The sequence below is a fragment of the Pinus tabuliformis genome, chromosome 5_2 (assembly GCF_031772625.1).
Source record: "Pinus tabuliformis cultivar Carrire ecotype Pingquan chromosome 5_2, CPIR1, whole genome shotgun sequence".
NCBI lineage: Eukaryota > Viridiplantae > Streptophyta > Pinopsida > Pinales > Pinaceae > Pinus > Pinus tabuliformis.
This window is the reverse complement of record NC_142306.1, coordinates 296,540,171-296,563,896: the sequence shown is the minus strand read 5'-3', so window position 1 is coordinate 296,563,896 and position 23,726 is coordinate 296,540,171. Positions and strand designations below refer to the sequence as shown.

General features: G+C 38.3%; 1 protein-coding gene across 1 annotated transcript in view; it reads left to right on the top strand.

Annotated features, from left to right (window-relative positions):
• The window catches only part of LOC149158726 (putative ABC transporter C family member 15), a 399,865-nt gene that overhangs the window by 341,677 nt on the left and 34,462 nt on the right, over positions 1-23,726 (top strand). The window contains exons 11-12 of the mRNA XM_089436293.1: positions 9,706-9,769; positions 9,971-10,210. Of these exons, the coding sequence (XP_089292419.1) occupies positions 9,706-9,769; positions 9,971-10,210 (304 nt within the window). The remainder of the gene's footprint in view (positions 1-9,705; positions 9,770-9,970; positions 10,211-23,726) is intronic.

The following is a 23,726-nucleotide window of genomic DNA, read 5'->3' as shown; positions in this document are numbered from 1 at the left end:
CAGACAGAGACAAGAATAGAAGAGAAGACTCCATCCAGATATGTCCAAAAGAATCATCAGAAACTCAGATTGTGGGGCAGAAAGAAGCAGGAGTACAAACAAGAAGGACACTTGCAGAAGCTTCAAGCTACTTGGCTCTACTCTCCTCCATTGAACCACAAAATGTGAAAGAAGCATGCAAAGATGAATGTTGGGTCAAAGCAATGGATGAAGAACTTGAGCAAATCGAAAAGAACAACACTTGGGAATTAGTTCCTAGACCAAAAGATAAGAATGTAATTGGAACAAAATGGGTCTTCAAGAATAAATTAAATGAAAATGGAGAAGTAATTAGAAACAAGGCCAGACTTGTTTGTAAAGGGTATGCACAGCAAGAAGGAATAGATTTTGAAGAGACCTTTGCTCCTGTGGCAAGACTAGAGGCCATCCGAATGTTCCTTGCTCTCTCAAGCTTTCAAAACTTCAAGGTATTTCAAATGGACGTGAAATCAGCCTTCCTGAATGGAGACTTAGAAGAAGAAGTATATATTGAGCAGCCAGATGGTTTTATTCTTGGGAATGATCCAAACCTTGTATGCAGATTGAAAAAGGCACTCTATGGGCTCAAACAAGCTCCAAGGGCTTGGTACTATCGGTTGGACAAATATCTTCACCAACAAGGCTTTTCAAAAGGATCAGCAGATAGCAATCTCTATATAAAAGTTGAAAATAACAAATTGCTATTTCTTGTTGTTTATGTAGATGATATTATTTTTGGCAGCAATGAAGAGACTATGAGTCAAAACTTTGCCTTGGTTATGCAGAAAGAATTCGAAATGTCACTTCTTGGAGAATTGACATATTTTCTTGGATTGCAAATCCAACAAAATGAAGGAGGTATCTTCTTGTCTCAAACCAAATACCTCAAGCAGATCTTGAAGAAGTATGGCATGGAAGAGTCAAAGCCAGTTTGTACACCCATGGTTACAGGATGCAGCCTCAGTGCTAATGATGAATCAGCAGCAGTTCACCAACCCACTTATAGATCCATGATTGGGAGTTTGCTTTATTTGACAGGTACTCGACCAGATATTACACATGCAGTAGGAATGGTTGAAGATTTCAAGCCAACCCAAGGAAACTCATCTTCAGGCAGTCAAAAGAATCTTCAAATATCTTCAAGGACCCAAAACTATGGCTTATGGTATCCTAGAAATACAGATCTCACTCTTCATGCTTACACAGATGCAGATTGGCTGGAAGTGTGGATGATAGGAAAAGCACAAGTGGTGGTGCTTTCTTCATGGGTTCCAGATTAGTATCTTGGTTCAGCAAGAAACAGAGTTCGATTGCCTTATCTACAGCTGAAGCAGAATATGTGGCTGCGGCATCTTGTTGCACACAACTTCTTTGGATGATGCAGACCTTGCAGGACTTTCAAATCACTTGCACTCCACCAGTGTCTATCTTATGTGATAATACTAGTGCAATCAGCATTTCAAAGAATCCAGTCATGCACTCAAAGACCAAGCACATACCAATCAAGTACCATTTTCTCCGGGACAAGTGCTTGAACAGAAAGTCAAGTTGGAGTATGTTCCTTCTAAGGAACAAGTTGCTGATATTCTCACAAAACCATTGCCCAGGGAAACTTTTGAATATCTCAGACAAAAGCTGGGAGTAGTTGATGCTTCATCCTGCTGTTGAAGCTTGTCTGTTCTACAGAAAAGTTGGTATACGCAAGTTACGAAAGGTATATACGCGTATACACGCGGTTTTTGCTGGGAAAGTCGCGTGTAAGGTGTACGCTTGTTGCAGAAATTATATCCGCGTACATACGCTGTTTTATGCAGGAGAAATCGCGTATATGAAGTTCTGAACAGCAAGGGAAAACCTGGAGTTCTGAACAGCAATGGGAATGTCAGAATTCTTCAGGCACAGTTTCAGGGGATGCAACAGGCACAGGTTCAGGGGAGCAGCTTAAAAGTCTCATTAAAGCATTGTTGGCATTCAGATGTTTTGGTTGTTGGTTTCAGGAGAAGGAGCTCAGAAAGAAATCCTGGTTGCTGATCTAACAAGATGTTTATCAGATGCTGCTGGTGCCTTTCCTAAGTCTTGGTCTAGATCTGTTGTCTCTATGTCATGTATCTCTCTTGTCATATCTCTTTTATGGTGTCAAGGTCATGTAACGGCCTATGTTGGTTTCCCCTCTATGCCTGGGATGAATGCTGTAATATAATTTGTTGGTTCTGATATGTCCCCTCTTGGTAGGGAGTATGGATGTATGTATTGAGTCTTTTGGTGATAGGAAGGTCTCTTATGGTGTATAAGTCTTGGTTCTTGTTGAAGAACATCTTTTGCAGATCTGGCCTACTGTCAGGGGGAGCACGAGTCAGCACAGCCAAGCAGAGGTATCAGCATGTCCTCAGGGGAGCACAGCCCTTTGCCCTTGATGTCAAAGGGGGAGAGTGACTTGGTGTGGTGGTTGCCATCAAGTCCAAGGGGGAGATTGTTGGCATTATGATTCAAGTGTTGTCCTTGATGGCAACTCTCTCAGAGTTGGTACAGGTGCTCAGAGGTTGGTACAGGTGATGGCAACTTAATCAGAAGACAGATCTTAGTACAGCATGCCAAGGAAGTTCATATACGCATGTTCGTTAAGCCCAAGTCGCGTGTACACGCTAGTTGGATTCATAAAAAGCGCGTGTATGTGGAAAAGTATCTTTGGTCCATGGTGGTCAGTCCTTGGAAGTTGTGCCTATGATTTCGGACCATTGTGTCTCGACGGGCGTGTCGATCCCTAGTTTTGAAGTTGATGGTATTGTGTTACTATGGTTTTGGCTCTTGGTACTGAGCTAGGCCTAAGACTATATAAGGAGAAGAAGATCATTAGGCAAAATCATCTTTTGACAAGGCTTGAATATCTAAGAGAGAAAGAGATCTGATATGCAGGTTCTGGGTTGCTGGATCTAAGCCAAGGAGAGATCACATCGGTTGATGGAAGACTAGATCTAAGGATAGATCGGGATCTAATGGTTTGAAATGCACTATCATGATATGGTTGATTATGCGTATTTCTAGATCTGCATATTGTCGCAATGTTATGTTCTGGGTCTAACTAATGTCTGGTACAGCTGCAAATTGAGAAAGTTTATTTTTAGATCTGTACGCAGGTTGGCTTCGGTAAAAGCGCGTGTATACGCGGGTTTTGCTCATTGAAGTAGCGTATATCTTTTGAAGCTTGATTTTGGGTTTACAGTGGGGTCTGACTGTTATTGCAGAGTTCTGTAGTCTGCTCTGTGTTCTGGTAACTGGTGATTGACAGGGTTCAGTGGTTCAGTGATTCAAAGTTTGGTTGTTTTATGCTTCAATGATCTGTTGTGGAAATTGAATGAATTATGGTCTTCAGATTGTAATGTTGTGCTTCAGGAATATCCAAGTCTGAAATATATGAAAAGTGATACCTGAAAGAAAGAAGATTGTAGGTCAGCACCTACGTACTAGTATCTTGGCTAGTACAAGAGCAAAGGGGGTTGGAGCTCCCTTCCAAGGAAGTTTGGAGAACGAGAGAAGGTTGTAGCCTTCTGCAGGTTGTAGCCTGCGTACTGGTATAAGGCTGCACCAGTACAAAAGATTGTAAACTGAAGTTTCATATTAAAGAAAGATAGAGACAACTTGCAGCAGTGGTTTTCACCCACATTGGGTTTCCACCTTATATCTTGGTGTTCATGTGTGTGGCTTTTGATCTGTTCTGTTATACTGCACATTGTTTCTGTTAATGTGGTGATAATGTCCTGATGCACTTACTGAAGAATAAGCTAACTAAATTGTGAGTTTTCTTCTTATACGCTGTTTTACTTAGTCACAGTAGCGTGTACACGCTGGTTCACTTAACTGAAGTAGCGTATATGTTTCTGAGCATTGAAAAAGTTTGATTGATCTGATAATACTGATTCACCCCCCCTCTTCAGTATTATTTCCAACAACCCCTATAGGAGATTCCTTCTGAAGGGTAAGATTTCACTTGGTGCTATAATTGATCCGATGGTTGGATACTTTTCTGCAAGTGAAATCTTTCTTGGTGGGATTCAGAGACTTGTATCACTATTTTAGATTAAATTGGGGTGCTATAGTCAATGTTGCACGAAGCGGGGACGTTTTTTGGAAGTAGGGACGCGGAAGCGTCATTTTCCAAAAATCTAGGAAGCGAAGCGTCTGCTATATATATATATATATTATCTTTTTTTGCATTTATACTCAAAACAAACATCCCAAATACCAAATTAATTGTACAAGACATGAAAACATGCATATTTTTGCATAAATCAAGATAGATATGGCATCCATGATTCCATTATAGTTACTAGTATGTACAACAATCATCTATATTCTAGCTATTACAAACATACATCAAATTTTTAAGCATATTATAAAACATAAAACATAGAGAATATTATGATTTATCTAGCAAGTGAGCAACTGTCAACATTTGTCATGTCCAAAATTTAAATAATAACGTTTACAAAATATGTCACTTGGTCACCGCCAAGACAAAAAAGGTTCAAAATACAAATTCACAAGCCTACAAGTCTAATGAGTAATCTATGACAAAAAGTAGTAGATTGTGAATATATCTATTAATCTCTCCTCCTTCCACCACGAAGAGAACGTGGCGGCGAGCCTCCATGTGGTGGCAATGAAGAAGATGGTACCTGTGGAAGTTGTGGCACTGAAACTGATGAAGAAGAACCCCCTGCTGTTGGTGTTGAACCATGGAACCTAGGAACCAAGGGACCAGATGGGGGTGGGGGTGGCATATCAACACGATCATCATCATCCTGGAATCGCTCAAAAAATTCATGCAAAAAAAAACACTGGTTAACAAAAAAATAAAAACATGAATTAGAGAAATGCTTTATAAGGAAAAATTGGAAAATTCATACCACAATGGACATACCTGGATAAGAGCATCCTCTAATTTCTCTAATCGCAACACTCCATCCTCCAAATTGGGTTCCTCTGGATTCTTGTCCCAAATCAACAGGTCTTTATTAGACTTTGCATCTTCACAGTAATGGGATAACAATTGCAAGTTGTAATGAACATAAACCAAGCTCTCTGCCCAGTCTAAACTCAACCTGCTCCTTTTAACAGTGTGGATGAAAGAATAAGAGCTCCAACACCTCTCTGCAGAAGAAGTGTTACCACCTGTGATAGCACCCACAATGCCAAAGCCTGTAGAAGTGGAGTACCCCCTCCATGCATGTTCCACCACTCAAGAGAAGAAAAAGTCTCTCGATCTTTAATTGCATGCATGCTCCCAAATGGACCAGTGTTAAGCGTATAGTTGCTCACCTGTCTCTGTACCAATGCAGCCTCCTCCTCATCAGGGATTAATTTACTCAATGCAACCATATATTTTTTGTGAACCTCTTGATCTTGGTGTGGTTTTCTCCTGCTTCCCCCCCTAGGTGCTGGTGTTGAAAGCCATGATGGATGATAGTATTTAGGCATCAAAACATATGCTAATGCATGCAATGGAGCATTTAGCATTTCCCATCGGTTTTCCACGTCTACACGAATATAATTGTACAAGGTGGTATCTCTAGGCTCAACAATGTCTTTAATCTGCCCCAACATGCTATCCATTTGCTCATACACCTCCCTAATTACTGGTCGATCTGAATCTACAAACTTGATCATGTAATAAATTGGTTTGGTGAATTGCAAAACATATTTAACTTGTGCCCAAAAGTAACTGTCAAAAACAATGTCCTTGACTGCATTAGCACCATCTATGTCAGTGTTAATTTCATCCCATGATTCAGCACACACCAGATTAGTTAAAGCTTGTCTCACCTTCACTAGCCGCCTAAAGGTGAGGTAATAACTAGCAAATCTTGTCTTTGCAATTTTAAGCAACTGCAACTTGGAGTAAGTGCCATAGAAGTAGTTTACCCTTGTATGCCCTGTGATGAATTTAATGAGTTGCTTCCCTCTCCTGTAAAGCTCAGTAATCCACCCACATTCTTTGTGCTTCACAATATCATGCATCAAAAGGTTCATTGTATGAACCAGGCACCCAGACCAAAATATGTGTGGATGAGTATGCTCAATAATTTTTCCTGCAGCCTTACAATTTGCTACATTATCTGTGATCACTTGAACCACATTATTCGGACCAACATCTTTGATTGATTGCAATAGGAGATCTGCAATGTTTTGTGCAGATGCACTGATGGAGGAGGAGTCATGACATGTAATAAATACTGCACCACTAGAAGAAACACCAAGAACATTTATCAAATGTTGGTTTCTAATATTTATCCACCCATATGATACAATGGATACCCCAGAATCTACCCACTCATTTGTAAAACGTGTCAAAGCTCTTTGAACCTTAGCTTTTTCTCTTTCTAATAACACTGTTCTAGCTTTCTCATAGTTGGGGGCCTTGTATCCTTTTGGGGCTTCATTGATGGCCTTTATCATTTCATGCCAATAGGGAGAGCGAAGCACATTGAATGGTACACCGCAAGCACAAAGAAAACGGACCATATTTCCATCCACATCATCCCTCCCAGCAACATTAAGGAAATCCCCTATTGTTCTTCTACCTCCAGAGCTTGCAGAAGTACCATGAGGAGATGAGCAACTACCAAATTTAGAGGTTGCACTTGATTCAGAATGAGTTTTTTGTTTCTTGTTTTTTTGTTGTGCAACCATCTCTATTTGGATGTATTTTCTTCTTTCTTCAATTGAAATGTTTGGGCAAATTTGTACCCCCACACGACCCTTTTTTTCATCACTGTCCAGCACCCCACAAAGATGCCTCCTTAGACAGGTATATGAACCACAATATGGTTTTCCTCCATGACAACCATGAGGGCACACAAATTTGTAAGATCCACCACCCTTTCCCCCATCAAGTTTGGTCACATAGTTCCACAAGGGTGTTGATGTAGCTTTCCCATCTTGTGTTTCAGTGTTCCCTTCAGGTTCATCCCCTTCCTCTTCAAACCCTTCCTCCTCATCATACATTGGGTCACTCATATTGGGACCATTGTCCTCTTGTGTTTCTTCCCTTCTATTCCTATTCCCCTTTGCCATCATTAAAACCAAGAGTGGAATGATACATAGAAGCCAAAAGAACACCATCTTGGAATATGGATATAGGTGGTGGACAACTTGTAAGTAAAGGAGAAAGTAGAAACAATGGGAAAGAGTAGGAGAGGGAGGAGAAAAATACAAAAAAAATTGTCAAAAAAATAAGGGAGTTTGGGGTTTGAACTTACCTCTTTAGCTCTTGTAGATGAAGTCCTCCAAGCTCCTCCTCTTTTTCCTAGCTCCTCCTCCTTCACTCCTCCAAGCTCTCCTCTCTTCTCCTCTCCTTTCCTCTCTTATCTTCTCCTCTCCTCTCTTCTCTTCTCCAACTCTCATAAACTCAAAGTGAGAAAATGAGGAATGAATGGGGGCTTTATTCTCTTCATTTCTCACCTTATTCTTTTCCCCCTTTATGCTAAGTTAACATAAATTAAAAAAAAATAAAAATAAAAAAATGATTTTTTGCCTTGGGCGCAGCCTCTTTCGGAAGCGTACACTTCCTCCTCCGAAGCACCACGCTTCCAAGGCCCGAAGCGCTGTACGAAGTGCGCTTCAGAGGCCTGGAAGCAGTGCTTCTGTACCACGCTTCTGAATTTCCAAGAAGCGGCAAAAAATTTAGAAGTGGCGCTTCCGAATTTCGGAAGCACGCTTCCGGCCAAGCTTCCTAGGCGCTTCCGTACGGGACGTGCTTCGGGGCTTGGAACGGGTGGGGGGGGCGCTTCGTGCAACATTGGCTATAGTATCCTAGACTTCGATCTCCTTGTTTAGTGCAGATTACATAGTTGACAAAGAGAAGGTTATGATTGTGAGTTCAGGCTCTGTAAGGTAAAAGAAAGGCCAAGGTAAGCCTCACTATAACTATCAACCATTAAAGTTTATTAAGCCTCTTTTGTTTGCCATTTTATAAAAGTAAAAGAACACAAAAAAAATTCATGGCTTGGGTTAAATTTTATCTTTAGAAAGCTAGTAGATCCCTTTGGGTTTTAAATTAAAATCTCTTCTATAGCAGGGATATTTTTCCCTTTGGTTTTTGGCACTTAATTACATATTTCATGAGGGTATTTCAAGAATTTTTGCAGATCTATAGTTTATTACAGCGATTCTTCTAGAAATTTGGAAAAAATGTTCACGCTAAGGGCTCAATCAAGCAAGTACTAAGTACTTATCACTAATAACCTTTTGCTCAATCAAGCAAGTACTAAGTACTTATGACTAATAACCCTTTTTTATTCCATATTTGATTCTACAGTTTATTATCTATTTTCTGGAGTAAAAATACTCATCTTCTAACTGTTATAAAGTAGATTTTCTTGCTAGAATAATTTTTTGAGTTTTGACCCTGGGGTATTCTATCCCAATATAGTGCAAGTAGTTTCCAGACTACTGAAAACTTCATTATCCTTGTATATTTGAATTTTTAAGCCATTTTATTGTTACAAACTCGTTTACCAAGCTTTCCCACCAACAGATCTATTCATCTAGAGTTTTTCTACACTGGTATGTAGCCTTAGAGGATACATTTGTTAGTTAGTTTTCTGCGTTTTTACCTATTTTACAGGTCTGAAAAGTGTAAAACAACTGTTGCCACTTCCAACCGCTTACAAAAGCAATGATTCAGGCCATTCATCTAATAATTGGTAAGGGTATCCATCACTCACTATTTTGTTGTTATTTGACTGAAATATTTAGAAGTTTGAGTGAATTTGTGCTTGTTAGTCTATGTTTTCTCTGTAGTTTAATTACCTTTCCAAACTTGTAAATTAGATAATTAAATCCTATCTTCACTTTAGACATCAATACCGGGCATTGGTTTACTTATCTTGGGTGAATTTTCTTGTGGATGTTATGAAAGCTTTCTGTACATTTAGTAGGAGGTGGGCTTAAAGAGTGGATATTAGGTTGATGTGGCAGTGGGCACTTACCCTATGTGGTACCACCTTAGCATCTCAAGACGGCCTTGTCAAGACGGCTAAATTGGGATGTAATAGGTCATATTGGTTTTTGGACTCCAAAGTGTCTAAAAACCATTAAAAATTAGAAGTCTCTAGAAAATCATAAAGAGTAAAAAGAAAAAAAAACACAAAAAATTGATATTTTTCCTTGAAGTAAATATTTTTTTTCTTTCTCCTTAAAAATTTGTGATTAATTGCTTTCAAAAAAATCTCAATGATTCCCCTTTACTAATTTTTTCCTCAAATTTCATTGTATATCATAACCTGCCATGCTTATATGTTACGCAAGAACTTGAATTTTACCAGAAATATTTAGTATTATAAATCTTGTTGAGCCATTTGATTTTAGTATCTTAAGGCTTTGTTTACAAATTCAAGATGTACTTGAGTTTCCTTTATTCCTTTCTAAGTGTAGTTTTTAATTTGTTTGGTAACGGCCCACGGGTCATTTTTCTAGTCTTTTCTTTGACTTATAGTTCAGACAGATTCTTGCTTTTCTCTATCATATATTTTTCTGATCTAATTTCCTGATAGAGAGATGGAAGAAATGTTCATGCAGATTGCTGTTATATTTATCATGACCATTTAATGTTCACACAGATTGCTATTATATTTATCATGACCATTTTTTTTTTATCATTAATTTGAACAATTTCTAATGCTGTTGTAGTCATTGGAGAAGTGCATGCTAGCTGATGTGATTTCTCAAAAGGAAGAAAAACTAGATACTCTTGGTATGTATGCCAATGACACATTACATGATTTTTTTCTTATAAGTAATATATTAGCATTCTTAGTAGTGTCTATTTCAATAATTGAATCGAAATTGTAAAAATACCTGTTTTGAAAAATCAAGAAACCATTTTGAAGATTCAAGAAATAAGGGGATTTATATTGTTTCAGATTGTGTTAAAATATTTGTTGCCATCTTGCAGTTGCTGAAAAGGGAGAGAACTGGAGTATGGGACAAAGGCAACTTATTTGTCTTGGTCGGGTTCTTTTAAAACGGAGTCGTATCCTTGTTCTTGACGAAGCAACTGCGTCAGTTGATGCCCAGACAGATTTAGTGTTACAGAACACAATGAAGACTGAGTTTGCAGATTGTACAGTTATAAGTATCGCACATAGAATACCAACCGTAATGGGCTGTGATAAAGTTCTTGTCTTGGATGCAGGTTAGTACAACTTGTAAGAAGAGGCTCATATTTGGTTGATATTTCCTTTTTAACAATGCAGATACCATCAATGTCCATCAATAAACACATAGGAATAAGGACAGAATGAACCATTTGGTTTAGTTTAAATGGTTGAACTATATGCCCAAGGTATGTTGCCTACAGGAGGCTATAGGTCGTTGTAGTTTCAAATTGCATTGAGTCCCTCAGGTTGCCAGTTGCTATCATAGCTGACACAGTTGAGCCACTTTCCATCTGAATACTCTAGGGAAGAAAAACGTATCCTGTGAGGTTTAGAAGAAAAAGAGTGGAGAGATTAACATATATTAAGCTACATAAAATTATGTTACAACAGGCTAACCCAACTAGATACACAAATTATTCTCGCAAAATATATTGATTCCAGATACATTATTGGTAGTATTACAAATTTGCTAGTCTTTTGATCACTTAACATTAACATTAATATAATGGACTCATGCTAATCACATACCATTGACATTAATAATAATATTAATGATCACATAGTACCACAATTGTTCACATGATATTATATATTTGAGCTTGTTATTCTGATCCTCCAACACACCCATTCAAACTAGAGCTCCAGTAACCCGATAAAGCTTTTGACATCTGATCTGCATGTCTTTGTCTTCCGGTTAATTGAATGCACCTTCAAAATCGCTTTCTTTGAATGCTCGATGTCTTCAATTACCACCCCTTACCGGACAAAAGTTACAGATTCAAATCCAAATCTGGGTGCCACAACCACTTTCAGCCACAACCACTTTCAAGCACTTCCTCTTCCTCTTCCTCTTGATCTCCTTCCATAAACTATGGAGGAAACTAATCCAAGTACACCCACCTACCCTCGCATAATCCCAGTGGTCAATTCCACAAATTGGGAAGTTCCTTCTCAGGAACAACAGGCTCCCATGATCAGCTACATACACAAAATATATAACCAACCTATTGCTCCAATTCAAACCATTCCTAAAGTGCCAGCTATCACTCCATCTCAATCCGTTCTTAATAGTACCACCAACATCTACAAAAAAAAAAATTGCCTTCAAATCACACATTAACCAACATCTAGAAAAAAAAAATTGCCTTCAAATCACACATCACTTCTACTGACCAAAAGTTATCCTGCCAACGTAAATTCTTCAAATTACTTCGAATTCTATGCCTATAATTGGATCAGAATACTTATGGGTCAACCAGCAAAACCTAAATTTCATTTTGTCAATGTATCAAACCTAAATAAATAAATAAAATAAAATAAAGAATAAATTCTCTATAGGAAATGACTTTCTGTACTCCTAGGAGTATCTTACAAATTCTCTTTCTTTTCTTACACCTTAACAATATTAAAAGAATATTGTTAAAATGGACATTTACAACAATAATCTTCTAAAATATTACTAAAATGGTCATTTACAACAATTATCTTCTAGAATATTACTAAAATGGTCATTTACATCAATTATCTTCTACAACATTGAGCCAGCACCACTCCCAATATCAAAATGATAAAGTTACTCACAATGTCAGAATAATTAAATTTTATCGACCAAAACTTTACAAATGCTCCGTATGAACGAAAACACGAACAACTAACATTTCTTGTGAATACATCTTTAGAGGCCTCAAGCTCAACGTTTACTCCAAACAAATTATAAATTATAAACTTATCATATATAACGGATTTTGTGTTACTAATTCTGGAAAAGCATTACGCCTAGACATTGCTCGACTATCGCAAGCAGATGTGTAATTTGACGGGCATTTTGCTTGTCATAGGCTATTTTGACCTATTTAATGGTTACAAATTTCCAATGCCCGTTTTTCTTGACAGGTTTGAAACAGTGAAAAACGTATGTTTGATGGTTAATATTTTTCCGAAAACATCATTAATACCTATTTTGTAAGTACTTTGCCTACCGATGATTCACAACAGAATCTTTTGAAGCACGTACCTGATACTCTTCAATCCTTAAGGGCCACTAACTTAAAACTATTCTCAAGAGGGCATTATCAGACAAATTCCTAGGATGGAAATTATTACTCCTAGCCGTAAGTAGGATAGCAATTGACCCTTCTTCCTGCTTGTCATCCTTCATTTTCTATGAGTCTAACACTTGTTACTTTCATGGCAAGTGTTTGCAGCTTTGCACCTATGGAACAGTGGTTGGACCAGGCATACACATGTCATCAAGAATTTTTTTATTATGATAGTTTTTGGTTTTGAGATGATGTTATTATTTGATTGATTGATTGATATTTATTTTGGATAACTGTTATATTCCCATTAAATAAATTTTACTGAGCAATTCTCAATTTTTGCATTTTTGACATTTTGACCTTGTGGACTTAGGAAAAGTGAGTTGAGTAGACCTTCACTTAAATTTTGGGGAAAAATGAGGCTATACACATTAGAGAAAAAGGAATAATTATTTTGTTAGTGGAAGGCGAGGGCCACAAAAAGGGGAATTTGACCCCTTGAGGAAATTTGCACTAGAGGAGAGAGGGAAGAGAGAAGGTGGTTCGAAGTAGTAAAATTGGGGGCCCACCAAGGGAGAAGGGACCAATATCTATAAATATCACAAGGAAGCCTAATTTTGGGATCCTTTGCCTATCATTCTACACAAATTGAACTCTCTTGGAGCTGTTGAGCACAAGAAGAGAAGTGCTACTGAGCACAGGAATTCCAAGTAGAAATTTCACCCCTGTTTCAGAGGACTTTGAGTGTCTCCCTAGTAAGGGAAATTGGAGTCTAATTCAAGTCTTCACTTGAGCATATTACAAATATTTCACCCAGTTCTGTGTGTGGCTAGGGTGCAGAAGGCAATTGACACCCCTCTTTTGGAGCAGCTACAGTTGGAGCAAAGTTTCAGGCTTTTGAGGAGTTATTTTTTATAGTTGAGGTTGGAGTTTTGTGGTGGTTTGCAAGGCCGAGGATGAGGGAATTTCAAGGGTTGAATTTATCTCATTTATGCAATGTGCAGAGCTCACTGGTTGAAGCTTGTGTAGAAGAGAGGAACAACTAGTTTCCAGGAGAGATTGGGCTAGAGGGAAAGCCTATTTACAAAGGAGAAAATGTGTGGAGTTTGAGTGAGCATTCAACAGTTGTTCTGAGCATATCTGAGCAGAGTATCTCTTGCAGTGCACAGAGCCTAACAGACAAAGCCATTCACACTTTTTGAGGTCATCCGGGTCAGTTGGAATTAGGTCAAACCCTTTATGGGTTTTCATGGAATTGGTGTGTAGAGGTTAGGATTAAATTTTGCAAAATTTTATAAGCATTTTGGAGGGAAGAAATTCCATTTCTTCTTCAGTAGCAACAACAAAAATTCTAGGCAGTGCGATTTATCTGTTTGGGTCATTTTCCAGCACTTGGTTAACATCATTTCACCTGGGTTTTACATGCTTGCAGTGGCAAGCACAGGTTCTATTGTTCTACTCTTTTTGTACCCAAATTTTGTTATTACTAATTAAATGGCTCAAATTTTATGGTTTACTAATTGTGCATGCTTGTGTTGAATTTTGATTGTTGTAGTTTAGTGCATACGTATGTTATTTACATAATATTTCCATTAGGAATATTACAGTGGTATCAAAGCATGTTCTTGGTTAGTTGTGGGAAAAATAGCAAGTGATGCTGCCTAGATACCAAGGAGTAGTGTTCCATAGAGTCAAAGGAAGAGGTAGGAGAAGAGGATGTGGTAGAGAAGACTAACTTGACCCTTTTTCACATACAGAACTTGATCACGCCAGAGAGCACATAGACAACCAAGAGGGAAACAAGAAACCTAGACAGAATGGACAAAATCAATTGATGGAGGAGTTAGTGAGGATGAAACAATAGATGATGAGACAAAATTAGCAGGTTCTAGATATGATGTGGCAAATGTTGTGCATGCAATTACATAACCAACAAGGATTGGCCAATGATGGAGAAGGTGGGTCTCAGATAGGGGAAGGGAGCCATGTGCATGCATGTATGAACCAACAACAAAATACCCACACTTATGGCCAAGCTAGTAGACCCACGATGCCCCATTTCCTGGAGGAACCAGAGAGGGAGAGGGATCCAAACACATTTGTTGATTTGATGAGATCTTTCACTGATGGGGTTGATGAGTACGAAGTGTTGGATCCGAGGGTCAGGAGGGTCTTATCCTTTGGGGATTTTTGTCACCTAAAGGAGAAGTACAGACTGGGAGTATGGATGCTCTTTAGAGGAGGTTCACGACATCAAAACCAGGATACATAGAAGATGACAGGAACGTGGCACTGGCCAACTTCGATGGATCATCCAGGAGTTCGGCTAGGGCATGAATTTAGAATCTAGACACATATTTTCATCTGAATCCCATGCGGGAGACAAATGCAATCAAATTTTCCACTCTTCACTTGGACAAAGATTTGCAAAAGTGATGGTACCATGGGCTGCTCACATTGGGGCATGCTTTTTTTACATCCTATATTGAATTCACGAGGAGATTGATTGAGCAATTTGATTGGAAAGACCTTGAGCTACACTTCTGGGAACTAGCTAACCTAAAGTAGACAAGTAGCATTGAGACATATATGGCCGAGTTCCAGAGACTAGTTGTGATGGTCTTTGACATTTCAGAGGCAAGGTTGATCATGCTATTCATTGAGGGCTTAACAGAGCCTATGCATGGTTGGGTGAGAGTATACAAGCTTGTATCAGTGCAAGATGCCATCAACCGGACCAGGGACATGCTTGATGTGGTTCTAAAGAATAGGAAACCAATACCTTCTAGGCCCACCTTTCCTCAGAAAGGTAAGGACACTAGACCTCCTCAAAGGAAGTGGACCAGACGAGGATAGTTAGATGACGAGACCAGGGGAGACCTTTGTAGGAGGAAGTTGTGCTTTACATGCCAGGAGTCATGGGCATAAGGGCACCGGTGCACCAACAACAAGGCCAATTACATAGAGACTTTCTTTGATAGCGAGTCAGAGGATGAGGCTGGGTTGGAGGCAAAAAAGGGAGCAGATGAGCCACAGGGTGTAGGGGGAGACTCACCTTTTCCCACAACAGGTGCCATAGCCTTGCTTCGAGGAGTTTCAAATAATTTGACAATGTGGATGAGGGGCACAGTGCAGGGACAATGTGTGTCAGTGCTGGTGGACAGTGGGACTACTCACAATTTTATTGATTCATAGATGGTAAAGTGGAGAGGTTTACATATAGAGGTCTTTGAGGGCTTTTTAGTGTTGGTGATAGGAGACCAGTCCATGCAATGTACTAGGTATGTCCCTAGGATGACATTGACCATCGGGAACTATTGTGTGATAGACCACTTCTTTGTGGTTGATGTTACAGACACCAATGTGGTGATGGGTGTCCAGTGGCTATACTCCTTGGGGTGTGTTACCACCAATGTTGCGAACATCGGCATTAGAACAAAATCGGCAAGGGTCTGCAAAACCAAAAAATCGTAAAAATCAGGAAAATATCGGTAAAAAATCGGCAAACATCAGCAAAATTAAGATACCATACAAATTTCTTTAAAAATCGGAAAACATCGGCTAGGCCAAAAAAATCGTGGTTTCGAGATAAAATCGGGATGTTATCGAGATGTTCGCAATAGTCGTTACCACTGACTGGAAGAAACTGGAGATGATGTTCATGGGGCCAGATAAGAAGATGGTGGTATTGAGTGTTAGGATATTCTGACACATAGGAAATAGTTAAGTATAACTTGGTCTAGTGTAGAGTTAGGTAAAATGTGTTTTGTTACTATGTACTTTTGTAACTTACAATCCGACGGTCATGATATGTTCTAGACATGAAGTGATCCGACGATTCATTCTCTCCTCGGTATTATTGACACTTGATCCATGGCTTAACACCCGATTGGCCCATGATCTTTATTTAAAGAGCATGGAGGGTCATTTGTAGGGTGACCATTCATGAGAGAAGCTTATGTAAATTTTCTTTCCTTTATTAATAAATTGCCTGAAGTGGCCGCGTTGGCTCAGGCCGTGGACTGTTTCACTCTTTAAGGGTTTTAACCACGTCAAGAATACTGGTGTATTGATTTGTGATCTGTTTGTGAGTGGTGTCTTTTGGTGTTCTATCTGAGGAATTTACCCTGTAAATTCCTACATGGTATCATAGCTATTTGACGGCAGCATTCGTTGGTGATCCAAATCCGAAGCCGGTACAACTGCATCCGATTGTCATTTCCTAGATCTATTGTTTCTGACTACTTTTGGACTGAGATGACTTCTCTATTGTGTTAGGAGCATCTATTCCAATGAGGAACCCCTTTCGTTTCACGCGAAAAGGTTCTGGTAGCCTTAGCTACGTCATTTTTAAGATTTGGAGGTATACAGTCTTTATTTGCATTTTTAGTTATTCATCTCTCTGTTTATTTCGGTTTATTTAGCTCTCTATTTTTTATTACCGGATCTATACCTTTAATTTCTGCATATGCTCTTTGTCCCGTGGCTCTATGCGATCTGGGAAAATCAGAAACAGAAAGGAAGGATTTTTCTCATGCATATGCTCTTTTCCGCCGCGCCTTAGTGTGATCTCGGAAAATCAGAAACATTGAGGAAAATATATAGTTTCTGGCGAAAGCTAACTTCAAGCCATAAGGTTTGTTTTTTTTTGCATGTTCATGTTGGGTTGTGTGGTTTTTTGTTTTGTAGGGAAAAATAAATTTTTCAAGTAAGCACGCAGCCCAAAGCTTACCTTACTCTTTTCCTCCAAAAATTACTAACCTTTTAAACTAGTTCACTTGGTCCAAAGTTACTTTATGAGAATAGAGGTCTTGAGTTCAAGTCTTTCTTTTTGTTGAGTTACTTTTTCAAAAAGCACATGTAACTTATGTTTTAAAGTTACTTTATGTAAAAGTGTTCTCACCTATTATAAAAAGTGAGTCACTTATAATTCTAAAGTCTCTTTATCTTTTATTTAAGTTACAATTTAGTGAGTAGCTCATAAAGTACCATTGTAAAAGTGACTTTCACTTATTTATAGAAGTGGGTCACATAAAATCTTTTTTAAAGTGAGCTAATTAGATTAAGTTTGGAAAGGGAGGGGATTTTTTTAAATATAACATTATCATTCACTTCCGCACATTCACGCACTTCGTCGACATCTTCAACAACTTTTCTTCAAAAAGCCATAACTTCTTCATCTAAAAGTCGTTTTCAGAGCCTCTTTTTTTAATCGGCCTAATTTTTCGAGATCTTTCCATTGGAACACTTAGTTTCATCATCTACAGCTTCAATTTCTGTTACAATGGAAAGTCCATGCCAAGTTATTCTTGACAGCACCAACTACTTCCAATGGTGGTCCTACATTGTGGATTTATTTAGAAGTAAAGGTCTTTACAGAATAACTTCAGGCCAAGAAACTAAACCTAAAGATGAAGATAAGGTAGCCAAATGGGAAAATAGGCAAGATCAAGCACGTGGGTTGATAGGGATGTTTATTTCTCCAGACCGTAGATTCCATATTGCAAAACTTGATACTCCTAATGAAGTAATGAAACAACTCACTAAATTTTTTGGAATTAAAAATGAAATTAGAGCCCATCAACTTGAAAATGAGTTGCTTACGTTGAACTCCAATAGTTTTTCTTTCATTGAAGATTTTTTGTCCAAGTTCAAAACCCTTAGACTTCTCTTGGAAGGTGTTAAGGTTAAGAAAGAAGATGGTAGCCTTATCTATTCCATTCTTACTAAGTTGGGACCAGCCTACTATGTGCTTATTTCCACCTTCCATTCTACTAGAGAAGCCTTCATTTCTCAAAGACAAGACTACAAGTCGCCATCTTTTGATGCCTTTTGTGATTCTTTAATAAGAGAACAAGAAAAACTCTTACATCTTGGTCTTCTTAATCTTGGAAACTCTTCTAAGAAATCCTTAGCTGCCCAACAACAACCAAATTCAAAGAATCCTAAGAAGCAGTGTCCTAAAAAGAATGGTCCTAAACCAAACAAGGATCCTGTTGACCACTACGTGTCAACTACCCATAGTAGTACACCCCCTTTTTCGCAAAAGGGATAGCACCTGATCGATGTGTTCGTGCCGTCCAGCTATCATCATCAGCTTGATCATCATCTTATAATGTAAACCCAGTTTGCATGTGTATATTGTAAATAATCTCAGCAGATCTGTGTCGTGTATGTAATTGCCTAGGTAAACATAATCTTTTGATGATGATCTACATTCCAGAAGGTTTTTTGTCTCACCAATCAGTGGTCGGTAGAGTTTTCCTTCAGCCTTATCCCAAAGCCGAAATGGATTTTGTCACCGAATGTTAGGGGAGTCTTAGTGTGCTAGATCGAGTCTATGTAAAAGTGATTTGAGAATAATCCTAACTATTTGGTTAGGTTATTTTATTACAAATTGCTTGATCTGCTAGATTATATTTGTGTCGCGGGTAGTCTGTGAGGGTCCTGTTCAAATGGGTTTTCCCCTTTGAGATGTAAAAAATGTAAAAAATCATGATGTAAAGTGTCTTGAGGGTTAGAAAAATAATTTATACGCTCATAGGTCCTAGGTAAATTTAAATTTTCCAGAGGTAAAATTCGTGGATCCTTTAAAAAATTAAATCTTAACAGGTCCAGGGACTAAGGTTAATTGATTATTTTGCTAAATTTTATGCTTTGGGTCCCTGGGGTTAAGTCAAAGTCAAAATTTTGAGGAAATAAATGCAAAATTTTAATTTTTGAATATATTAAAATGCATTTAATTGAAAAATTCGAAATTTCCTCAATATTTAAAATTTTGACGGATGAGATTAAAAGAAATTTTGATCCTCATCAACAGTCAAGATCACTTTGACAAGGATCACTCGAACTAGACGTTGGAGGATTTATCTTTAAATAGGAGGTCATTGGTCAGTTAATGTCATCCGATCTTTTGATCATGTACAAAGCGAAAAGCTCTCTCTTGTAATCTTTTTTATGAGCAATAAAGAAAAACTTTGGGGTTAACTTTTGTTGGTGTTACTCTTCATGGAAATGTTGTAAGATGTATTATTTTCATGCATATATTTCTTTTTGGCCATTGATAATTTGATATATATTTCTGAAGAGCGATTTGAGTACAGGTATCTTGCTCAGTCACTGGGGTTTGAATGATAATTTAAGTTTTGAATGTAATAGCAGGTATCTCTATTAGATCTGAATTTTATTATTGTTTTCTCGCTCTATGTTGATGGCTGAATTGAGTTTTGTAGGAAAATCCTTCATTATTAGATCATCGGGGGTTCGGGGAAGTTCTCGACTGAACCAGTCAACTCTCGATCTGTGTTTTCTAAAAAGCCCAGTTTGAATTTAATCCTGGGCTTATCATAAGATATTATTTTTATGGGTGATGTATGAAGGGTTTCAAGGTTAGTACCTCCTCTAAAATTCAAAAAAAAATAATTTTTCTGTGCTAAATCGTTAGATCTAGCTGTTGAGAGCCACAGATCATCAGATCTGGGAGTGGAGTCGGACTCACACTCCCTAGATCTAATAGATCTGCCATTTTTGTACATAGATCTGTAATTAATTTTGGTTTCTGACTTTGGTTTTCAGGGTTTTAGTGTTTTTGGGTCTTTGTGTATATCGTTGGGGTGTTTTTGGTTGTATTGCAGCTGCAGATATGAAGCTAAAAGCTGTGCAGAGCCTAGATCTAGGCCCTGGAGGGTAAGATCTGGATCTCTGGAGGTCCATCATCATCATTTTTTTAGGGAATTAATTTAGTTTTTCAGATTTGGAATTTCAATGAGGGTTTCAGGGTCAAATCTGAAACAAGCCGATTCAAAATTTTATTAAGATTTCTGGAAAATATTTAGAGGTTCTGGTGGAAGTTTTGCAGATTGGCTGTCTGGTTTCTTCTGAGCAGGAAAATTTCAATTTTGTGTTCATCATCGTTTTTCTAAAAAGTTTTGAGTTTTTTTCATGGTCTGGGTTTGGGTTTTAAAATCTGGAAAATTTCTAGGTTACTTCCTGATGCTCCAAACTCCTTCCAAGCAGCCATCGAACCCCGCAGTCATCTCCATGCATCCTTCTACCCTCTCTGTGTTGCTTCATTTGCTGCTCCTACCTATCCGTGTGTATCCATACCCATTTGTTCAGCACAACAAACACACTCCCTTCTCCATTCACGTAGCCATTTGAAACCCTCATGCACCCTCAGCTACATTGTTGCTCCTCTCTGCCTGTCTACGTAGTCTCCTTCATCTTTACGCTACAGCTCTTTAGCCAAGCGCTGCCCCCTCTCGTTTTGATTTGCACCTGCGGCCAACTCCACGCAGCCTTCAACGCTGCCATTGCCATTCCTTATACGCTGTCCATCTCACTTTCACACCCTCCATTCTGCTGCCAAGAAACCTGCAAAAAAAAAAAAAAAAAAAACCTGCGTTATCCCTTATTCACCTCCAAACCCTCGTTGTTGCCGCTATCTCATACTTCCCATCCGCACTTCAGCTCCACTGCCTGATAACCATCCTTCTCCTCCACGCAGATCTGCCTACAACTCTTAGCCCCATCTAGACTCGCAGCCTCTTCAAAAGCTTCAGAAAATCCATTGCAAACGCTTTCTGCTAGCAATAGCTTTCCTCCACGTAGTTTTTTTCCCCTGTGGCTCCCTTCCTTGATATCCTCGCTATCCATCCGCCATCAAACCCTCATTCTGCGTCAAACTCCTCATCGTTCCTCAACCTGCAATTGCAAACAACTCCTCTCCTCGCTTCGCCGTCAATGCATACCTGCAGAAATAATACAACAAGCATTCGATTTTTTTTATTATGTATGTTTATGAGTTAGGGTTAGCCTCCTTTCGAATTTTTGTTTGTTTGTTTGTTATGAATTAGCCTAGACTTATATTTGATTTCATTCTTTGCTTAAGCTAAGATTCAACAAAAGTTCAAAAAAAAAATCGTTTGGTTTCATTTTGTTTTATTTAGATTTTATTTTTCATCGTCTTATTTTAACTTTGATTTTTTTATTTAAAAAAAAAAAAACAACAACAACTCTTCTAAATCATAAAAATAAAAAAATCCTAGAAGTTAAAAATCTAAAAAACATCTAAAAAAAATTCTAAACATTAAAAAATTAAAAAACTTTAAAAAATCCTAAAAAAATCAAAATTTTCAAAATATAAAAATGAAAAAACTTTTAAAATTCTAAACATTTAAAAAATTTAAATTTGTGATTAAGGATTTACATTAAGGGGCTTTTTCACTTAAACGTTAAAAATTTTAATGTGGCTTGTGGCCCATTAAAATTTCGATTTTTGACCTGTTGATTAATTTTAAATTCCTTGGTGTCTCTGATCTTAAATGCTAAATCTTAAATACTCATGATTCTTCTATAGTCTAGTGCGATAAATGTTAAAAGAAAATTAATTAATTCTAGATCTTGGTCATTAACGATAAATCGTCTTAAATCTGGAATATCTTGCGTCATACAGTGTTGGGCGTTTTTGTGGATTATTTATGATTGTCACTTTTTGTCACATATTGAAAATCATTCTGGATAGCTTGTTTTATTGATGGTTAATTCAAATATCGAAGGCACTAGTCTATAATTGTTTTTATCTTGTGGTCGTGTCTTGTTTACGTTGGCGTTTAATCTATCAATCTATTTTAGTCATCTAAATTCATCAAGTTGTCCATCTTTAAAATCTCCTAGAGCCCGTAATCCACAGGCTTTCTCATCCATTTACCTATGGACTACCCCCTTTGACTTGTCTAGGAGAGTGTCTAAATGGAGTGAGTAAGGATTTAAGAGTGACATCCCTTACTTTGAGCGTTGTCGCACTGCCTAGACATTTTGTGCGACAATAGGTCCTAAGCAATTTCAGTCTCAAAATGAAAAATCAATTCAACAAAATGATAAGGCAAATAAAAACAAAGGGAAGAAGACTGATAGACATTGCAACTTTTGTAATCGAGATGGCCACTTAGAATCCAAATGCTTTAAGAAGATGAAAGCCTTGGAAGCAGCAATGAAGAAGCATAACATTCATTTGGAGCACTCTTCAACTTCAACTTCATCTTTGGGAATAACACTTTTTGCATGTGGTTGTCAAGCATCTTGGTCTGGTTATGCACTAAATGTATCTTCTTCTTCTCACTCTCATGAGTGGCTCATTGATTCTGGAGCTTCTTCAGCAGCGTTGTTGAAAAAAAGGATGTGAACCTTCAAATGTGCATTTGATTACAAGGCCCTAAACAAGAGGACATTGAAAAATAGATACCCTATCCCATGCATTGATGAGTTGATGATGAGCTTAAAGGAGCTAAATACTTCTCTAAGATAGATTTGTGCTCTAGGTACATCAAGTTTGGGTAAGGGAGAAGGATATCCCAAAGATTGCATTCAAATGCCACTGCGGACACTTTGCATTCATGGTTATGCCCTTTGGTCTAACCAATGCTTCAACTACCTTCCAGGCGTGCATGAACCATGCGTTCTGCAAGAAGCTATGCAGATGTGTTCTAGTATTCTTTGATGACATTTTGATATACACCAGAACGTGGGAGGAGCACCTTCAACATTTGGAGGAGGCATTGTGTATTCTTGAGGAGAAACAACTATATGCTAAGATGTCCAAGTGTGAGTTTGGACTAGCATATATGTTATATCTTGGCAATGTGATCAATGAGGACAGAGTGTGTGTTCACTAGGAGAATATTAGGGTCATTCTGTATTGGCCTACACCTAAGAATATGACTAAGTTGTGAGGGTTCTTGGGCATATGCACATACTACAAGAGGTTTGTGAAGGGGTTTTCTCAGCTAGCAACACCCCTCATGGATTTAGCAAAAAAATAGGCTTTCAAGTGGACAGATGTGGCACATGAGGCTTTTGAGTGCCTCAAGAAGGTGATAAGTGTTGAATTTTCTAATTCTATCAGTTAGAAAATTAATTTGTATTCTGTTGGTTTATTTCTTCTACTTGTAAATTTTGAACAAGTTATTTAAAACATTTAAATACCGAAATAAACACAATATTGTCACAACATCTACAGATCATCAGCTGAAAGAAAACAAACACACAAGTGACACTGTTATTTTTGAACAAATGTCTATGGAAAAATCCAATGTGGGAAAACTGGTGGAGCTACTATGAGGGTTTATTATTATGTAGTATTTCCTCGAGTACAACTGGGTGCCTAACCGGCTCACCCGACAGAGAAAAATAGACGGCAGCAATACCTCTATATTCGGAAACAGGTATTCAAAAAACCTGTCCCACGACACCCTCTCCGGCACAACTAAAGCTCAGCATTGGCCCTTCTGGCCTCTGCGTCAGCCCCAGGATCCTCCGCGTCAGCCCTCTGAGGCACTGGGCAACCTCTAGGACCCTCTACATCACTTTAGCAGCCTGTACGTGGATGACACAGTCCCTCTAGCCTCTGCGCTATCTTTGTTGGGCTCTGCGTGGCCTAAATTGGTTGTTGCTCTCGCTCTCCCTGCTTCTACGCTAGTCTCTCAGTATTGTCTCTGCCTCTCTGCCCAATACT